Source organism: Littorina saxatilis, linkage group LG12, assembly GCF_037325665.1.
Source record: "Littorina saxatilis isolate snail1 linkage group LG12, US_GU_Lsax_2.0, whole genome shotgun sequence".
Classification (NCBI taxonomy): Eukaryota; Metazoa; Mollusca; class Gastropoda; order Littorinimorpha; family Littorinidae; genus Littorina; species Littorina saxatilis.
Genome location: NC_090256.1, coordinates 38,742,116 through 38,761,863, shown reverse-complemented (window position 1 = coordinate 38,761,863; position 19,748 = coordinate 38,742,116). Strand labels below are relative to the sequence as shown.

At 42.8% G+C, this 19,748-nt stretch overlaps 1 protein-coding gene across 1 annotated transcript in view; it reads left to right on the top strand.

The window, feature by feature from the left end:
- Positions 1-19,748, top strand: part of LOC138981889 (transcriptional repressor NF-X1-like) — a 59,864-nt gene that overhangs the window by 959 nt on the left and 39,157 nt on the right. Inside the window, exons 2-14 of the mRNA XM_070355030.1 lie at positions 132-1,179; positions 1,621-1,773; positions 2,440-2,517; positions 3,050-3,152; positions 7,276-7,347; positions 7,910-8,049; positions 8,407-8,497; positions 10,697-10,905; positions 11,476-11,607; positions 11,909-11,991; positions 12,567-12,675; positions 13,103-13,222; positions 13,397-13,476. Coding sequence (XP_070211131.1) covers positions 177-1,179; positions 1,621-1,773; positions 2,440-2,517; positions 3,050-3,152; positions 7,276-7,347; positions 7,910-8,049; positions 8,407-8,497; positions 10,697-10,905; positions 11,476-11,607; positions 11,909-11,991; positions 12,567-12,675; positions 13,103-13,222; positions 13,397-13,476 — 2,373 coding nt within the window. The 5' untranslated portion in view covers positions 132-176. The remainder of the gene's footprint in view (positions 1-131; positions 1,180-1,620; positions 1,774-2,439; positions 2,518-3,049; positions 3,153-7,275; positions 7,348-7,909; positions 8,050-8,406; positions 8,498-10,696; positions 10,906-11,475; positions 11,608-11,908; positions 11,992-12,566; positions 12,676-13,102; positions 13,223-13,396; positions 13,477-19,748) is intronic.

Below are 19,748 nucleotides of genomic sequence, written 5' to 3'. Positions count from 1 at the left end.
AAAAAACTGCAGCTTTTGTTTATGCTTTTTTTATTATTTAAAAAAAAAATTTGAATCAATTCCTTACATATATATTAAAACTATTAATTGTATGTATTGTATTGAATGTATTGATATTATTGTCATTCCAGATTCAGCCTCAGTCGGCCAGTGCCTTCAAACCAGTGCCTGACAAAATGAGCAACGGCTACACCTTCACTCAGTTCATGCAGGCAGCATTGGGACCAGACCCAAGGGACCCAAGATTTTATCAGCAACCACCACCACCACCACACTCAGGAGGAAGCTCCCTCTCCGCGCTGGCCCCTGCTTTCAACCCAGGAATACCTCCCCCAAATATGCTTCCCGCTCAGGGGCACCAAAACGTTCCTCAGCAGTTCTACCAAATGAACACACCCTCAGCCCGCAAACACCAAAGCAGTGGTGATGCTCGAGTCCATTTTCAGGGCTCCCAAGACTTTCTACCTCAGCCTGATATGGGTTCTGAAGACAGTGGTCAGTTCCAGCAGCATCCGTCCCATAGGGGGAACTTTAGTTTCCACAGAGGAGGTCGGGGTCGTGCAAGAGGGCAAGGGGTTCATCGTGGCAGAGGTGGATTTGGTCAGGGACAAAATCAGTATCAATATAGCAACAGAGGATACCACTCACAGTCACAGTCACAATCTCAGAACTTCCCAAATTCTTCAGGAAATAAACCAAGGCAGCAACAGCATTCCCGTGCCAGAGAACGACATTCCAAAGATGATAACGGTGACTTGCTTTACAGTCATGCGGATTTAAATGCGGCACAGAACTCTCAAGGGGGTGGCGGAAATCAGGAGTCGAACGACGTCAGACAGCGAAACACGTATGTGCGTCCAGTGAACCAGTACAACAGTAGGGTAAACGGACACCCGCATTCTCAGAATGGAGCAAGGAACGAGAGTGCCAGAGGCGGCAGACGAGGGTATAGAGGTGACCATGAAGACAGAACCACACCGCCAGACTGTCACTCTGATAAACAAGGCTCTGCTGCACAATACAAGAACAGGAATGGTCTGCGAGACAGAGCCACACCGCCAGACTCTGATAAACAAGGCTCTGCTGCACAATACAAGAACAGGAATGGTGTGCGCTCTGCCAATTCTTCCAGGAAGAAAGCTGCTGATGATGATCAGCCAGAAACGGGGGATCGCAGAGGTACTGTGAACACCCTGTCGATCAACTCTTAGTTCTAACTTTTCATTGATTGTAGATTTTCAGTTCTGATCACAAATAATTGTTATTCACGTTTCTCTGATTAACTTTCAGTTCAAAGAGTTTTGTTGGTTATCTTATGCATTGGCCATTGCTTCTTCGTTTTGCCTTGCAGAAATGTATCATCTTAGAATGGTTTGGCCCCTCAGCTCTAAGTCTAACAATTCTTTCATACTCTAGTATTTAAGTTGTTTGTTCCTTGCAATGGAAATAACTAAGAGGAATTGAGAAATTCATGTGAAAAGTCTGCAGGGGTAATTTATGTTTTTGCTTTGCTTCTTACAATAGAATCAGTAGAACTATAAATACGAACATGATTTATATGAAGAGCTAGAACACCAAGTTGATGAATGATGTGTGAATTGTGTGCTTTGTTCCAATCAGCCCAAATGGAGGAACAGCTGAAGCGTGGGTGCTACGAGTGCATGGTGTGCTGCGATAACATACGACAGGAGGTGGCCGTCTGGAACTGTCAGAAGTGCTACCACGTCTTTCACCTTCGCTGCATCAAGCAGTGGGTCAAGTCTTCCTTGGAAGGTAGGGTAAAGTAGCTTAGTAGTAAAGGGGAGAGATGGCATGGAAAATTGAAACTGGCTGTTTGCCTTTTTGTGTGCAATATTTTGATGTACTATTAAGCAAACAAGCATAATAAGACACATTAATGCTCATATTTACTATTTAGACCTAGCACTAGGTCTTGGGTGTTAAAAGTACCTAAATATGCTGATAACCCATAAGATGTCATGGAATGATTTTGGACCAAAATTCCATGCCACCTTTTTTGATACAGACATAATACTTGAACAAAAAATCATTTTGTGTTTTAAAAGTTGACACCTGAATTTCTTATTTCAGCAGTGCCCTGTAATCAGAACTAAAATATTGTGGCTAAGTGTCACAGAGGAAAAAAATGCATTGTAAGTCTTCTGTCTAAATTCATTATGCAGGCCCGGCAGCTTTAAACTATTTATCTGCTGCCATGGTTTCTGGTTGTCCTTTTATGATTTTCACACGTTTCTGTTGGCAAGGTCAAGGAGGAAACATTGTCATTTTGAGTCTCACACTATTTTCAATTGTTACTATCATTTTATCAAAAAATATTAGAATTAAAACTGTGTTCAGTAAAAGACAGGGTTTCCTTGATTGTTTCTGGTTTCAGCTTCAATTAAGTTTTGTATTGAATTGATTTTATCCTTGTTTCAGCTGAGGAGGATATTTGGCGCTGTCCTGCCTGCCAGAATTTAAATCTGAAGCCTCCTAATGGCTACCGCTGCTTCTGTGGTAAGTTTGCTGTTCATGTATATCAAACAGTATTCTGCATTCGATTTCAACATCAGAGATAAGAGTAATATGTTTACCTCGGTGATTGTGTGTAGAAAGCTGTAGCATAGAACACTTGTCAAGCGACATGTCTTCTGTGTTGCGATATATGCACAGTGGAGTTGGATATAAGAATAAGATGTTTATTTAAAAAAAACTACTTCATTTTCATTTAAATGAAAAGAAGAAAAAGAAAATGTCTTTGGTATGTGTCCAAGTGGAAGGAAGCTCTTATCCCATGCAAAAACTGGTATGGATGTGTGGTGATTTACAACAGGGGGAGGAACATATCTCTAAGAAGATTATTGCTTTGGGCATTCCCCGAAAGCGGGGTATGGCTGCCTAAACGGCGGGGTAAAAACGGTCATACATTTAAAATCCCACTCGTGCTAAAAACATGAGTGTACAAGGGAGTTTCAGCCCAAATGAGAAGAAGAAGAAGAAGCTTTGGGGGCATTTTTCAGGTGTGTTACGTCACCCCTTTCTGTCACAGGTAAAGTCAAAGACCCCAAGTTCCAGCCTGGAGAGACGCCACACAGTTGCGGCGAAGTTTGTCGCAGAAAAGGAAAAGAAAACTGCACACACAAATGTACACTGTAAGTCATGAACAGTAATAACTTCAAGGAGCTTTAAAGAGAAAGAAGGAAGTAGTCTGGAGAAGTAGCTCAATCTCTTGGATTGTGACACTCATGACTGTGTCGTCAAAAGTCTGGAGTATTTTGAGCATATCTTTGATATAAAAAGAGCCTAATTTCCTCTAAAATTGGAGTATGGTTACCTATATGACGGTTTTTCAATTTTGAGGCAAAAACGTGTCTTTCAACTTCAAAAAAATTCAGAGCTTCACACAGTGCTCCGATTGTACTGAAATTCGGGTTAATGTCTTCTTCAAAATGTCCTTCGCAAACTGGTCAAGAGTTTTGCGTTATTTGTGTGTTTACCTTATACCTTTTAAGGTCAAATAGTAAGCGAGGGTGTCAAAAAATGGGTGTCTTTTGGTTAGAAGGCAAAATTTCAAATGTCTGTAGATCGTCAGAAAAAAATCGTACATGAATGAAAAAATGTTCAAAAAATTGTTTTTTAGAACACTAACCGATCTGTGAGCAGCTTTTTTAATGTCCTTTTATACTTTATTTATGAAACGAAAATAAAAGAGCAAAAAATGCTGTCTTCACTTTTTATGTCCGTCGTGTCACGTTTACTGAACGCGACTGAAAAACAATGACGGGTCCCTTTTTTCGTAATTTTAAATGTAACCAAGATCGCGTCCCTTTTGTCGCCTCCTTTCAGGAAAAACCTATCGCCGCGTGGCCTTTACGTCTTATTTTATTGGTGTCCTGAAGTTGTCAAAGTGAGTATTAAAAATATTTTATGTCCATCGTGTCACGGGGTGTGTGATAGTGATTAAAACTTGAAATGTGCTCAAATCACATTCAATACATGGGACTTTGGGACACTTAACTATCTAGATTTGAAATTGCAATCAAATTTGGAACAGGGAGCATTCATAATTTTTGTTGTTGAAATTTGTCCATCGTGTCACGGTCCATCGTGTCACGATCTCAGTCGTGACACGATGGACACAATTGTGACACAACGGACATATTCGTGTGTCTTGTTCGATGTAATTCAGTTATTTATGTATAGGCGATGAAATGGGCTAGCTATACACCTGACAATGTAAGCATGTAGATCTAGTGATACATACACTCTTCAAAAAAAGTTAAGGATCGGTTGAAAAAACGGATCTAATTATAAAAAATTGCCAAAAAATTAAACATCGACATAATAATCAAAAGATTAATGTGTTTGAATTAACAAATGAACAATGAGTCTTGACCTAGAATTTTGTTTGGCAGGCAGAGTTATTTCCCTTTGTGTAACTTCTCAAAAGTTTCTGCATTTTGGTAGAAAAAGGGTGGTTTTTTTATAGCCCCATGAAGTTTGCGGAACGCATGCCAGGGCAAAAGGTTGTGATGCACGTGCTACAACAGGGTCCTGGCTATTAACATCGCTCACCACCTTGTATTTAAAGGTTGACACGCTGACACAATTATGCACAGTAGCAACATGCCCCCACGAAGAAAACTGAGCAATTTGGATAGAGCAAGGGCAATAGGATGGCTACAAGGCTTGCAGTGGCTCCCTCTGTCATCATTAGACTAAAACAGAGATTCCACGCAGCTGGAAGAGTGCAGGAGCGACAACGTTCTCGTCGGCCCAGAGTCACCACACAAAGAGAGGATCGCTTCATTCAGAGGCAGGCCATGCAACAAAGAATGGCTACGGCAAACAACATTAGGCAACGCCTACAAGCTACCACGGCAACACTGTTGTTAGTGGTCAGACGATCCGAAACCGCTTACACAACTTTGGCTTGCGTGCAAGGCGTCCAGTCCGAGGAACAACCCTGACTGCTAATCACCGAGCAGCTCGCCGAGCCTGGTGCACTCAACATGTGAGGTGGCAACGTCAGCAGTGGGCTCAGGTGTTGTTTACAGATGAGTCCCGCTTTTGCTTGGAACCTGCTGATGGTGGCATCCGAGTGTGAAGGCGTCGCGGAGAGCGCTTCGCAGAAGGCGCTGTTCTGGAACGACAGCGTTTTGGCGGAGGCTCTGTGATGGTCTGGGGAGGGATCAGCACACGCCAAAGGACACCTCTGTACCATGTAGTGGGCAACTTGACCGTTGTCCGCTACCAGAATGAGATCCTGCAACCCCTGGTCATTCCAGCCCTCCAAGCGATCGGCCCTCGTGCGATTCTTCAGGATGACAACGCACCTCCCCATCGCTCTGCAGCTGTAAACACCTTCATCCAGCAGGCCAGGGTCAACAGGATGATGTGGCCAGCCAACAGCTCGGACCTGAACCCCATAGAGCACATGTGGGACGAGCTTTGTTGTCGGGTACAGCAACATCACCCTCCTCCTGCCAATCTGGGTCAACTGCTGCAATGGCTCCAGCAGGAGTGGAATGGAGTTCCCAGAGCATACATATGCAGCCTGATCCACTCCATGCGCCAACGATGTGTTGAATGCCTGGCACACAACGGAGGGCACACGCGTTATTGACACTGATTCACATTGTTGTGAATTCCATTTTCGAGGGTTGTCACGTTTGACACACTCTAGCTAAATTGTCGCTGCCGCGTTCGATCTTTGCTTTGTTTGTCATTACGCCTTGGTTGTTCAATTATATAATTTTTAAAAAAAGAAAGAATTCGGTCTTGTCTGTTATGTGTGGCGTGCTTGTAAAAAAGTTATCCTTAACTTTTTTTGAAGAGTGTAGAAGGAATTCGACCGGAAGATTATCTTGGGCGTTGGGTGTTTGTCGCTTACGACAAGATGGCATATCCCGGTCTAGTGGTAGACGTTGACAATGGAGAATACCTGGTGGACTGCTTGCACCAACTTGGAAAGGACACTTGTTTCTTTTCACCAAGAATGAAGGACACACTATGGTACCCCCATGAAGATATTCTGGCTGTCATCTCTGAGCCAGTTAAAAAAGATGGCTTCTCTGATCATTACACTGTAGATCTATTTGTATGGAATCATGTGCAAGAGAAGCTTTTCCGGAGACACACCCCGTTGCAGTATGATGTGTTCACTCAACCTAGAGCTCGCTATCATAACAGACATTAAGTTCAAAGACGGTTACCTTTACACTTTTTCAGTCGTTCCTCTTGACTCGTTCAGTTTTATAAAAATGCCATGTGGAAAGGCATTCCAATTCTGCTTTTTGTTTGCTTAGTTTAATACCCAATTTTAAAAAAATGTAATTTTCAAACTTGCTTCCTTTTGTATGTGCAAATGTCTATCGTGTCACGAGCGTGTCCATCGTGTCACGAGCGTGTCCATCGTGTCACACTGCACACTAAGGCTTAATTTGCAAACCAAAGATGTTGTTTCATAATCAAGGGTTTTGGGTGCTTGTTGCCATCGTTTAGAGTTACTAGTAAAAAAAGGTTTCACATAAATGTGTGCATTTGTTTCAGTTTTATGTGTGTTGACGTGTGCTGTGATTTATTACTTTTTCTTTCTACTCTATCATTTTCTGTAATCAATGCACTTTCTTTAAAACAAAACCCACATATTTTGATTTATTCCATTGAAGGCTGATCTGTGTGTTGTGTAACTGAAAAGAAATGGACTGAGTGATTAAATTTATCATAAAAAAAATAAAAAAAACTTGTCCGTGACACGACGGACATTTTCACATGTGTACATTTTTTCACATTTTTATATTTCTTCACATAGTTTTGTAAAAGTGGCAAGAAGCGACCTATGGAATACGCAATGTGTATAGTTCAACATAAAATTATTGCTGATTCCTTTGGTGAAGATTATTCCCCCCCGATTTTTTTTTTCATTTTTGCCCCAAAATTGAAAACCCCTCATATATTGGGGGGGGGGGGGGGGGGGGGGGAGATGTTTCAAAACGATGGTACTCATAATTTTTCCATGAACTCCTCTGTACCAAATGGCTCCTGTGCCTGTGAAAAGTTTGGGTATACTTTAAAAAATTAACACTAAAAAAATTAATTGAAGGAGCTTCAGTTTCGTCATCATTGATGAAAACCAAGCTCCTGTCTTTTTTAATTAAAAAAAAAAATGATGCAAAGAAGATTTAATACAAGGAGCTTCAGTTTACTTGCATGCTTAGTTATTCAGTGTGCTTTGTACTTTCAGTTTCAGTGACAATGTTTTCCATTTGACAGGTTGTGCCACCCTGGTCCGTGCCCCCCTTGCAACGCTGTCGTCCAGCGCACTTGTGGCTGTGGTGCTGAGAGGTGAGTGAGTAGAGAAGCTCTCACTTATAGCCTTGTTGTTCTTGTTAGACCATTGTGGTTATTGTGTTTTAGAGTGAAGTCAAATAAATTAGTTCAGGTTGAGTATGTCACCTTTTATCTTTTATCTTTTTTGTTCTGTTTTGTTCTTTCAGCTGTATATTTGTGGGGTATTGTACTGCATTGGCTACAAATATAATAAAAAAAATAGTTGTTTTGTTGTTGTTGAAAAATTACCTTTCAATCTGATCGATCTTTTTGACTTTATGCAAGGAGTGTATGGTTGTATGAGTGTTTTCACACCAGGACAAATACCAATGGCTGTAATGCTATATGGCGGAATAAATTCTTGTTCTTGTTCTTGTTTTAAAAATGAAAGACTTTTGCAAACAAACACACCCCAAAAAACCTTCAGTTTCAAGTGTCATTTTATAATGCTAGAGGGTGGTTTTTTTCTCCACACTTGTTTCATGTAAATGAATAACTAATTCAGCTTACGTTTTTCATATTTTGTGGCTTTCTTCTGTTTGGTCGTTGCAATAAAGAAATATTCATGTCCTTTCAGGAAGAGTATGCGATGTGGCCAGATCACAGTTTTCAAGTGTGAAAAAGTGTGTGGCAAGGACCTTAACTGCGGCAAGCACCAGTGTCAAGTTGTGTGTCATGAAGGAGATTGTCCCCCTTGTGAAGTCACTTTGCAACAGGGTATGTAGTACAGTGAACACCACTGTGTGTTACTGTTAGAATTTGTTACTCTGTTAGCATTTGGCTTGTCTGTAAAGCAGGTATGGGGTGATATTTTCATTAATTTACAAGCGCATTTTGTAGAAAATGTGACTACCTTGAATGTATTGTTCTGTTTTTTACATCTGAAGAAATATGTATCTTTTGGTTCTGTACAACTTCATTGTTGCAGTTTGTCTTCAGGTAAATAAAATATATACATTACTTTTAGACGCCTCTTCAACTGTTTCTTTTGGTTTCATCCAAATATTCACGATTGAAGCATGAGTCCCGAGATTATTGTAATTGTTGTAAATTTTACATGTCTTTTCTATTTAGAATGCTATGGTGGTCACAAGAATAGAGAAGTTGTGTGTGGGTCAGAAGAGGCAATCCTGTTGTCTTTCTCCTGCAAGCAGCCGTGTGGCAAGTGAGTATTATTAAAGTCTGATTTTCATGCCTTTTTAACCTTTAGCATGCCAGCGGCGATTTTTCGCTCAGCCATTTCCCCCCCTTTGCCAGCCAGCGGCGATTTGCGTCGCCAGCACAAGGCTTGTTCGTATGACCAACTTCTCGTTTGTATTTGCATACGAGAATAACGGTATTTTTAACGGCACTTGAGCCAAAGCGAGGCTCACTTCCTTCCGTTATCTCGTGTCGTCTGCGCTGCATTTGAGTCGGTTTCGTCAAAGTTTTCTGCTTTTGTTTTTGCATCGATAAAGTACTTTAGCGCTTCGACAAGCAAGATGGAGGATGATGAGTTTAAAACTTTCTTTTGAGTTGTATCTTGACAACAAATCGTATGCTGAATTGGAACGAATTACTGAGGAAGATCTTCGCAATGAACTGTGTATCGCGGTGAAAAAAATGACAGTTCGTCAAGTGACAGTGGATTAGTGCTTTTGTGAACAAGAAACAATTAACAAGTGGCTCTATCCCATCTCCCCCTTTTCCCTGTCGCGATATAACCTTGAACGGTTGAAAACAACGTTAAACACCAAATAAAGAAAGAAAGAAAGTGACAGTGACGGTTATGAAACGGAATTTACGAAAGTGCAGATGGATACAAACAGTGGCTGGTCCAGTTTAGTGAAATGACAGGACCAGCAAACATTACCGATAATCTGACTGCGAAGCAAATGCTTGATTTGCTTGTCGAAGAGACACTGCGTAGAAACTGACTCAAATTCAGCGCAAAGCAAGCCAGTGACAAGACGTAAAAAGTTTGCGTGTTCGGAAATGGCGACCTGTGGATCTAGTGGAGATCAAAGCTTTTCTCTGCTTGTTGTTGCTAACCGAACTATTAAAAAAATTGTCCCATGACATGCACTGGTCCACAAATATATTTATTTAGATACCAGGATCAGGAATTGGATGGTCAACATGATTACCTGATCAAAGGAGTTTCACCAGACATAGACTGGTTAGTTTCACGGACTACCCAACACAACCCCTTTTCATTTTGTATTTGTATTTATGCTAAGAAAATAAATGATGCATGCAAACAAAAATATTTTAATGTTAAATATAACCCCATCACAACCACAACGTTTCATGCTTATTAGTGCATTTTCAAAGAAGTTGTAAGTGTTGAAAGTTAGTGGGTGCTATTCTTATGCTAGGTAAGCAAAATAATGTGGCTACAGGGGAAGTAATGCTGGCTGGAATCTGGAGTATTAAAGGTTAAAAAGTACAATGTAGCTTGGATGCGACAGAAGTATGTACCCAGTTTAGAACTGTGTTGAAAGATGAAGATTTACATTTTGATTTGCATTTGCACTGAAAAAAACCCTAAAGTGACAAGACATAATAAGAATCATGCTGTGTTTTTTTAAAACTATGTATGACGTAGGCATTATCATTGGACAATTACATCAAGTTGTCTGAAAATAGCGTAGACTACATAAACTCATTGTCTACAACAAAAGTTGCAACCAGCGTTAAAAACAGAAGTGTCATGTTACAGTTTTTGACTCCATGCATATATACATGTACTTTGTTTTCACCTTTCTTGTCTAATTGGGCGAGGCAACAGATTTAAATTAAAGTCTGAAATTGCTAGGTCTAGTTCTTCACATTTTTCATGTCATACGCAACAGTCCTTAATGAATGTGTGTATGATGTTAGCAAGAATATGTCAAATAGGCCACTGTGATAAGCCGTTGAGTATAGCAGAGAGGCTCTGTGATAAAGCTGTTTGGTTTGAATGTGCAGAACCCTGGGGTGTGACAACCATATGTGTGATGTGAGCAAGAAAGCGTAAAATATGCAAGCGTAAGCGCGACCGCTGTGATAAGCGGTTGAGTATAGCAGAGACGCTCTGTAATAAAGCTGTTTGGTTTGAATGTGCAGAACCCTGGGGTGTGACAACCATGTGTGTGTTATGTGAGAAAGAAAGTGTAAAATATGCAAGCGTAAGCGCGACCGCTGTGATAAGCCGTTGAGTATAGCAGAGAGGCTCTGTGATAAAGCTGTTTGGTTTGAATGTGCAGAACCCTGGGGTGTGACAACCATATGTGTGATGTGAGCAAGAATGCATCATATATGCAACTGTGAGCATGATCGCTGTGATAAGCTGTTGAGTATAGCGGAGAACCTCTGTGATAAGCTGTTTGATGTCAATGTGCAGAACCCTGGGGTGTGACAACCACGTGTGTGAAGAGCTGTGCCACCCTGGGGAGTGTGGCGTGTGTTCCCTGCTGCCCGGGCAAGTGAGCCACTGCTGCTGCGGTCAGACGCCACTGTCACAGCTGACCGATGCCCCTCGCACCAGCTGTCTGGACCCCGTCCCTACCTGTGAGAAAATATGCAGCCAACCCATGACCTGTGGACCTGAAGGTAAGTGGAAGATGTGTATGATGGTGATTGTGCAGTGGTGTTTTTTTTTGTGTGGTGATTTTTGGTGATGTTTTGGTTTTAGTTTGTGATGGGTTTGGATCACCTACCAGTAAAACCTGAAGTGGGTCTCTAGCTGTGTGAACAGCCTGACAAAGGCAGGATGTGTATCATATTTTTTAATAGAGTTGTTGCAATAAACAAAGACATAGGGATACAGACCCATATGTGTGTAGATGTAGGCATGCATGCATGCAGACACACCCACACTCTCTCTTGCTCTCTCTCTCTCTCTCTCTCTCTCCCTCTCTTAATATCTCTCTCTCCTCCCCTCTCTTTCTCTCTTTCTTTCTCTTACTCTCTCTCTACTTCATAGACAAGGCTCCTTACAGTCAGTCTTTAAGTTCAGTTCAGTTCAGTTCTCTTTCTCTTTCTCTTTCTTTACTTCACAGGCTTTAACCACAGACAAAGCTTCTCAGAGTCCTTTTAAGTCGTTGAGCAAACTGTAGTTACCTGTAAGCAGAACTGTGGCACATTAAAATCAAAATGATCACAATTTGTTTGTGTTGCCAGATGCCCCTCATTTCTGCCCCAAGCAGTGCCATGAAGGACCGTGCGGCCAGTGCGAGGGGATCACAGAGCTCACCTGTGTGTGTGCAGCCAACCAGAAAGAGTTCCCCTGTCGCGAACTGGACCAGTTTACAGGTAATCGACTAGGAGTTAACAAGTCGATAGCAAAGAATAGTCAGAAGATGTATCGATTGAATACTGCTTTTTCTTTATTTGGACCATGTGGCGTTAGAGGTCTACTAAAACTCATATTTAGGCGGCTGGCCCAGACTACAAAAGAGTGAATGTTTTTCTGGGTTCAATTGTTACCAAAAAAACCCAGGGTGGGTGTTCCACTGTATTGGGACATGACGAAGGTGAGTCTTGCAAGCATTTGCTTATCTTGTTTATTTTGATGTCTTCTGTTATTAATGATTTTTGTGTGCATGTGCTTTAGACGCAGAGCCATTCAAGTGTGAGAGAAGATGTAACAAAAAGAGGATGTGCGGACGCCACAAGTGCAATGAGTTGTGTTGCACGGTAAGTATCTGATTGTATGCGTGTGGTGTGGATATTGCTACACGGTTGTCATCGTCTATTGTGTTCATTTGGCATTCTTTAATGAAAGACCTGTATGATTTAACAAGTCATAAGTTGTGTTGCTTGAAAGAAGTGCTACAACATTTTTTGAACATTCTGAAAATTATAAGAAAAAAGAGTGGGGTTGTGTTCTCTTGAAAATGGAAGTGTTAACAATTCTTATTCATAGAAATGTGAGTGTTAACAATTCTTATTCATGAAAACTGCACATTTATAATATTACTTTCTTAAAAGAGCTGTTGCTATATGTTTTGTGTTCAGTAGATGCAATAGCAGCCAACATTACATCATGTCATTTAGCTAAATCGTCATTATCGTTTCATTTTCTCATTATTATAAATATAATGTTAGTCTGTCTCTTTCAAACACCACCAGATCAAAGTTCCAGTAAATCTTTCATTGTGTAAATGATTAGATTTTCAACAGATGAATCGTTCTTGTTTTTCAACTCTTGTTGCTTATCATGTTTAGTTTCTGACTGACACTGACAGAACAATGGTTGATTTTTGTGACAGCGCGACGTACACATCTGCGAGGTGGTGTGTGGGCGTGATCTGAACTGTGGCCTTCACAAGTGTGAGCAGCTGTGTCACCGTGGCAACTGCAGACCCTGCTTGCAAGCCAGTAAGTCACATGGCTGTGGGTTGTGGTTCTTTGTGTGTTCAGATTGTTTGATTTCCTTGATGATTGTTTGAATGTTTGTGTTCAAACATTTTAATTTCCTTGATAGTTGAATTTGATGAGTTGTGTGTTTTTGTTTGTATATCTATATCATGTCTATATCTATGTTATAAATTGTCTGAAGTTGTCAAGAATTAAACTCAGGGATGTCCTTTTGTGTTGGCAATCGTCGAAAATGCTAAGAACTTATCGATCATTGTAGCAGAGTTGCCAAACATTTGTTTATGCCAGGGAAAAGGGGACACCAAGGACTACCAAATGTTTCCCAAATTTGTGAATCTTTAGGGACATATGTTCAAATTTGCGGAGGAAAAGGAATGTTAGCCACATTTTTGGAACTGCAGCATTTTGTGTTGTGATGTGTCTGTAGGTTTTGAGGAGTTGACGTGTCACTGCGGGGCCGAGGTGATGTACCCACCCATTGCGTGCGGCACCAAGCCCCCGCCTTGCCACCGGCTGTGCACACGCCAACACAACTGTAGCCATCCAGGTAATTTGTGTCTGTTACATTGGTTTATTGTCTTGAGGTTGTCTATTATTGAGATACATTTTGTTTGTGTAAGATAATCCAGCCTGCAGACGCCTGGTACAGATGTACCTTGTCCCTTTGCTGAAACTTCCCTTGATGATTGTTTGAATGTGTGTGTTCCTGTTTGTGTTACAGTGCGACATGCGTGTCACAGCGATGAGGCTTGTCCCCCTTGTACAGAGCTGGTCCACAAACAGTGCCTTGGGGAACACCAGGTGAGTTTATCAACACTGATTAAAGATATGCGATTCTCACACATGTCACAGCAATGAGGCTTGTCCCACTTGTACAGAGCTGGTCCACAAACAGTGCCATGGGGAACACCAGGTGAGTTTATCAACACTGATTAAAGATATGCGATTCTGACACGTGTCACAGCGATGAGGCTTGTCCCACTTGTACAGAGCTGGTCCACAAACAGTGCCTTGGGGAACACCAGGTGAGTTTATCAACACTGATTAAAGATATGCGATTCTGACACGTGTCACAGCGATGAGGCTTGTCCCACTTGTACAGAGCTGGTCCACAAACAGTGCCTTGGGGAACACCAGGTGAGTTTATCAACACTGATTAAAGATATGCGATTCTCATACATGTCATAGCGATGAGGCTTGTCCCACTGTACAGAGCTGGTCCACAAACAGTGCCTTGGGGAACTCCAGGTGAGTTTATCAACACTGATTAAAGATATACGATTCTCATACATGTCACAGCGATGAGGCTTGTCCCACTTGTACAGAGCTGGTCCACAGACAGTGCCTTGGAGAACTCCAGGTGAGTTTTATCAACACTGACTTATGTCATGGATCATTTTTGTCAAAATTACACATCAAGCTATTGTTTTAAGTGATTTGTGTTACATACTGTGGTAGTGTGTTTTTCTTTCGAATACATCACCTCAATTTAACTAATAGGAGTTACCTTACTTATGAGTGCTAGACTGAGAAGCGTCCTATGTTACCAGTACTAGACTGTAAACAAGGTCGCTAACTCTAGATTTCCGTCGGTATACCATTTAGGGGAGTAGTCTCCCTTTGTCGGTAGTACCTCTCTGCGCATGTGCCAATGCCCATAATCCCCAGTTTCAATTTCTTGCTACGGGGAGCTAGACGTGTATTTAGACCTTTCCCGTCTAAGAAGACTTCCTTCACAGGAACTACAACTTTCACCTTCAATCACGGTTTGGGCTTTCCTTTTTAAGGGCGATTACTACGCCCGTATACATTCAATGATTCATCACGTTGAACAACGTAACGAACCGTGAAAATGAAAGTGAAACGGCTTAAAAATGTAACAAAGTTACTTGGTCATAAGTAGAAGGTACTTCAATCATCAATGATACCTTGTTGACACACAGAGCCTAACAGGCTCCGTTACTTGTCTTTTAAAACTAGTGAACATGCAATTGAACGACAACTATTCTTTACTCAGTCGTTACGAATGTCGAACAGATATTTACAGCGGTTGGACCGGTTTCATTGACGCAATAGAACTCCGCGAACGATAACTTACCTTGCAGCTTTCAATGGAAAGCAACGGCAGGTCACCCTACACATCAATGTAGGAATACGAACAAGACCTTCAACTTCGAAATTACCCAGAAGTTTTTTGCGTTTTAACAGCTTTTTATCGACAACAGCGAGGTTTACAAGGTGCGTTATCCCGACCGGAAGCGCATTTCTGATCCGAATTTTTAGGCGTACAAAGTACCGAGCGCCCGCGAAGGTTACATACGGCGTATGAATACTTCTGTCATTACAAACTGCGATGACTCTTGCGGGCAGCGTAGATACGGAACGCAGTACGCTTGAACGCTGATTGAACTGAAGGCACAGAGCGCCCGCGAATGTTACATACGGCGTATGAATACTTCGGTCATTACAAACTGCGATGACTTTTGCGGGCAGCGTAGATACGGACCGCAGTACGCTTGAACGCTGATAGAACTGAAAGCGGGTTGTATCGAAGAATAACAACAAACCTCGCCCGCTTGGAAAGAAAACCAAACACTGAGATTGAGACATGCGCCTCCGGGAATATTACGGAGGGAACTTCCTTTACTCTCAGAGAAAGGCAAGTAATTCTCTCTCCTATGTTTCTGGGAAACGGTGTTTTCTGCGGTTGGCAGATTATGGTTTTGGTATTTTTATCAGATGATCATGGTGGACTCACAGAGACCACGTGGTGGTACTTCTTCAAATTGGATAAAGAATACTTTCCTTGCCAACTTAACTTGATTAACTTGTAAACTTGTATGCGTGCATACATACACATTATATATGAGTAAATATATATATTAAAAAAAAAAAAAAAAAAAAAAAAATAAAAATTTTTTTAAATTGACAAGGAAGAATTAAAGTGTATGCAAACACAGATGGGACATCTTTATTGGGATATAATCCTTTTTTCTTGGCAAAGGGTATCAAAGAAGTCAGTTGATGTTACAAATTCCATTTTCATGGAGTGTTTAAATCAGCTATCTGAGTGGTAAAAGATTTAACTTATGGTTAAACTCAAGTGTTTACACTTTGAGATTTACACTCAGCTAAAATCTGTTGATACCACAGTGCCAGGAGACAGCTCTTCAAATTCAATTAGAACAGGCACACATATATACTTATGTTCTGTTCCAGTGCACAATTGATGTACATTACACTTGAATGACATGTTATGAATAATATACAGTTGAAACCATGCCTTAGGGGCATGAATAAACTTGGTTGTTAACACATGAGTATTACACTCAGCTGAGTTTTCACAACATGCAAGATCGAGCAAGGCTCTGAATAATACTCACAGGTGAGCTTCCTATAATGTTGTCATGCCTCTACTTATTCCTGGTTCGTAGGCAAAACCTAAGCCTCTGACCTTTAACAAGGCCACATCTCTACTGTTGTCACCGAATCCTACGTTCTCAGAAGTAGACAACAGGACCTAACAATAAGAGGCCGCCCTTAAATAACACTGGCTCTAGTCAGGTTCATACAAGGGATACAATGTTTATCATTTCATATTATGGAAAATATAACATATTTGCTGAACGGATGTTGTTACAACACACAATTAACTATGCCTCCTAGACAGAGCGGCTACTCTCATGAGAAAGGTACTGGATAAACTCTTGGCACAACCATGCCGTTATCAGTACGAGGGGGAATTAAGTCATATTGACATGTATTTATATATACGTAGACATTACCAAACAGACAATGTCGGGCGCTCTGGGGGAATACCTCCAGTAAGCACAGGAAGAGACAGGCTTCCTTTTCGCCCTGATAACTCCCAGGATCGTTGCGACAGCTTATGACAGACCCTCCAGCTGTCAGGCAAGACGTCCACTGGGCGTAACATGAGTAGAATCTCCCTGAGGTAGCTACAGCCTCGTCTGCAACCTCTCCCTTGAGGTGACCCCGAAACACGGCTGTTGACAGAACTGGGCCCCTCCCACCACTATCTTTGCCAGGGTTCCCCATCATGATGGTGGCTTCATGCATTTTGACTACCAGTATTCAGTGCTGCAAACTGCCTGTAGCGATGCTTCAGCACCGGAAGGACAGCTCCCGCCCCCCATTGCCTGTCTACCACCTCCTGACGGACTGAGGAAGACCTAATGTTTAACGCTCTTGGAACTAGACCAACACTTCACGCCTGACCATATTCAGCAGTGCCCGGCTACACAGAAGTCTGGGAGTGTGAGGAGAATGCCTAGAGCCTCCTAGTTATCTTCATCACATGGAATGGAGAGCTAATGGTTAGAGGCTACAACCTTCACACCGGGGAGCCGCCCTACCAGTAACAAGATGGCACCTGCAATCTGCATACAGATCACCAGTCAAACAGCGGTGGACAACTGAACAGGGTATGGTAGTCACATCAGTTTCCATGCATACTGCAAGCTCTTGAGGTCTCTAGATGTCTCCTTCGGATACACAGCTACAAGACAGACACTGCGCACCAAGATAAGAGGAATCAAAGTGTCTCAAGACATTTGCCTGAGGAAACGACTCTGAAGATCACTCACACTTGGAGTGGAGCTTGTTCAACAGGGTAACAGGCCCAAGAATCTTGCCATACAAGCGTCGGGCAACACGGGTGAGCATGTTCAGGCTACATCACAAGGCGGGGAGCTGTTGGAGATAACGCAGAGACGGGGGAAGAAGTGCTCTGAGAACGTCAAGTACAGATTGCTTTCATGACCTGTGGACGGACCCAGCGTAACAACTTGTAAGAGTTGCCCCTTCTTCCTGAATGTCATCTGACACCCGCATCAGCCAGGGGATGATGATAGAAATGTCAGATTGTACAGTCGACACTCAACAGAGGATGTCCGACACCTGTAACAGGTCACATCTCGACTGATAATGGTAACAACTCTGGCAGAAGCATCAACAGGAGAGACGACAGTAGACGTCCTAGAGAAGGGATGGGCCGTTTAAGATCACTGGGCAGGTGCCCCTGAGATGATCAGCAGCTTTTGGAAGACAACCTACCCCAGGGTCAGGCAGTCCTTAGGCTACAAAACCTCATGGTTATCTTCCTTGGACCAAGTCAAGAACCGCCCTGATATGGCGCTTCGTGGTCGGCTGGGCGTTAAGCAAACAAACAAACCAAGTCAAGGCAAAACCCTTCAACAGGGACAGCACTCAACCTACGTCATGCTTCAGAGACGGACAGACTTGACTAAAGAGGGAATGTCTCCCGAGGTGACTCCGCCCGTTTTTCCATGGACTTTCCAGGAAGGACACTGAGAGATAGTCTGAGGTTTGGCCAGCCATCCGCACTATGAGATCCATGGGCCAGATTTCATAGATCAAGGAGGACCTCTCAGCCCATGCGGATTGATTAGTGCTGCCAGACATCTTGGACTGGGTAAACCATACGTCCCTCCATCATTGAGTCAAATTTTCCTGGAACAAGAAGAGCTTCCTCTACCTTTAGGGGTATTGGGTACGGCCACAGACACACTTGGATTTGGGAAGGCTCAGCCACCCCTTCCAACCGAACCTTGAATTGGACAAGCTTCGTTTGCCTCTTACAACTGGCGCTCTAAGATCCCTGGACCACAGAGATAAGACCTAGAGGTATTCCTCCCCCGAAAGGCATAATGAGTGCGGCAATACCTTTGACAGTGGGTGAATGTGTCCATCCCATCCATATGTAGACTCTCAGATGCCTGGACTCAAAAGCTAAAGGAGCTGGAGGAAAGAGACACAGTGAGATCCTAGCAGGAGCTAGGAATACCACACAAGGCTATCTCCCTCGCTCCCAGTCTACGGTGACACAAGGTTATTGGGTGAGTATAAGTTGTGTCACTCTAAGAGCTTGAGGTAGAGACACAGTGAGATCCTAGCTGGAGCCAGGAATACCACACCAGCCTTTTCTCCCTCGCTCGAAGAGCCTGAGGTAGAGACACAGTGAGATCCTAGCTGGAGCCAGGAATACCACACCAGCCTATCTCACTCACTCCCAGTCTACGGCTACGCGTCGTTTTTTGGGCAAGAAACGTGGCAACTCGGGTGCTGACTAAGACCTTTGTCAAGTCAGAACTATGCATCAGACCAAGAGAGTACACCTCCTGCCTCAGGCAGGGGCCTGAAAACAACTCTGCATAGTCACCCTAGAGCTCAGCTCCACAAACAGCTGAAGTGCCCCAGAGCTCACAAAGCTATGCTGGTCAGACAATGCAACACTTGCCGCCCGCAGCCACGCCTACTGAAAATCCAGATATGGACTTGGGTGATCTAGGCAGAAGTACTACTGAGATCACAACATAAGACATCTTTGTGAGTTCAACTACCAGGGGGCAGAACTTTGCATCAGCCCAAGATAGTGCACCTTCGGCCATAGGCCGGAGAACATCACTGCATAGTCATCTAAGAACTTGTGAGCTCTACAGAAATCTGGAGTGTCCCAGAACCCACAAAACCTATGCTGGGCAGACAACCCAGCAGATGCCACCTACAACCATGTTTACAGAAAACCTAGATCAAGGACCTGGCTGATCAAGCCAGAAAACGGTCCTGCTGAAATCACAAATGGGACCTCTCAGTGAGTTGCATGCCAGGCATGGCACCCTCTTGAGTAAGACAAGAGCGGTCATTCAGCCAATAAGGGCTCAGAGATGCCCATGGTCACTGGGGACCCCCTCACGCTATAAGTGTGGAATTTCAAAGTAAGAAGCAGGTTTTCCCCTTGGGTAAAGGCAATACAGCTGGCTGTCTTTCACTTGCTATTCTAGGACAAATGGTACCTTTAACCATTAAGGGTAGGCTTATAGCCCCCACATGCGTTGAGACAGGCACAGGAAAGGTGCAGACAGTGACCGTACTGCTGAGCGCACTTGTGCTTACTTCCTGTCACGCAGGAGGAACAGCTAAGTCAGCCTGAATTTACACTGGTATCTGTGCCTACCATCCTCATTAGAGAGGTAAATTCAGAGAGGATATATATATTCATTCATGCGACTGGCACAATTGTTTGCCATGGA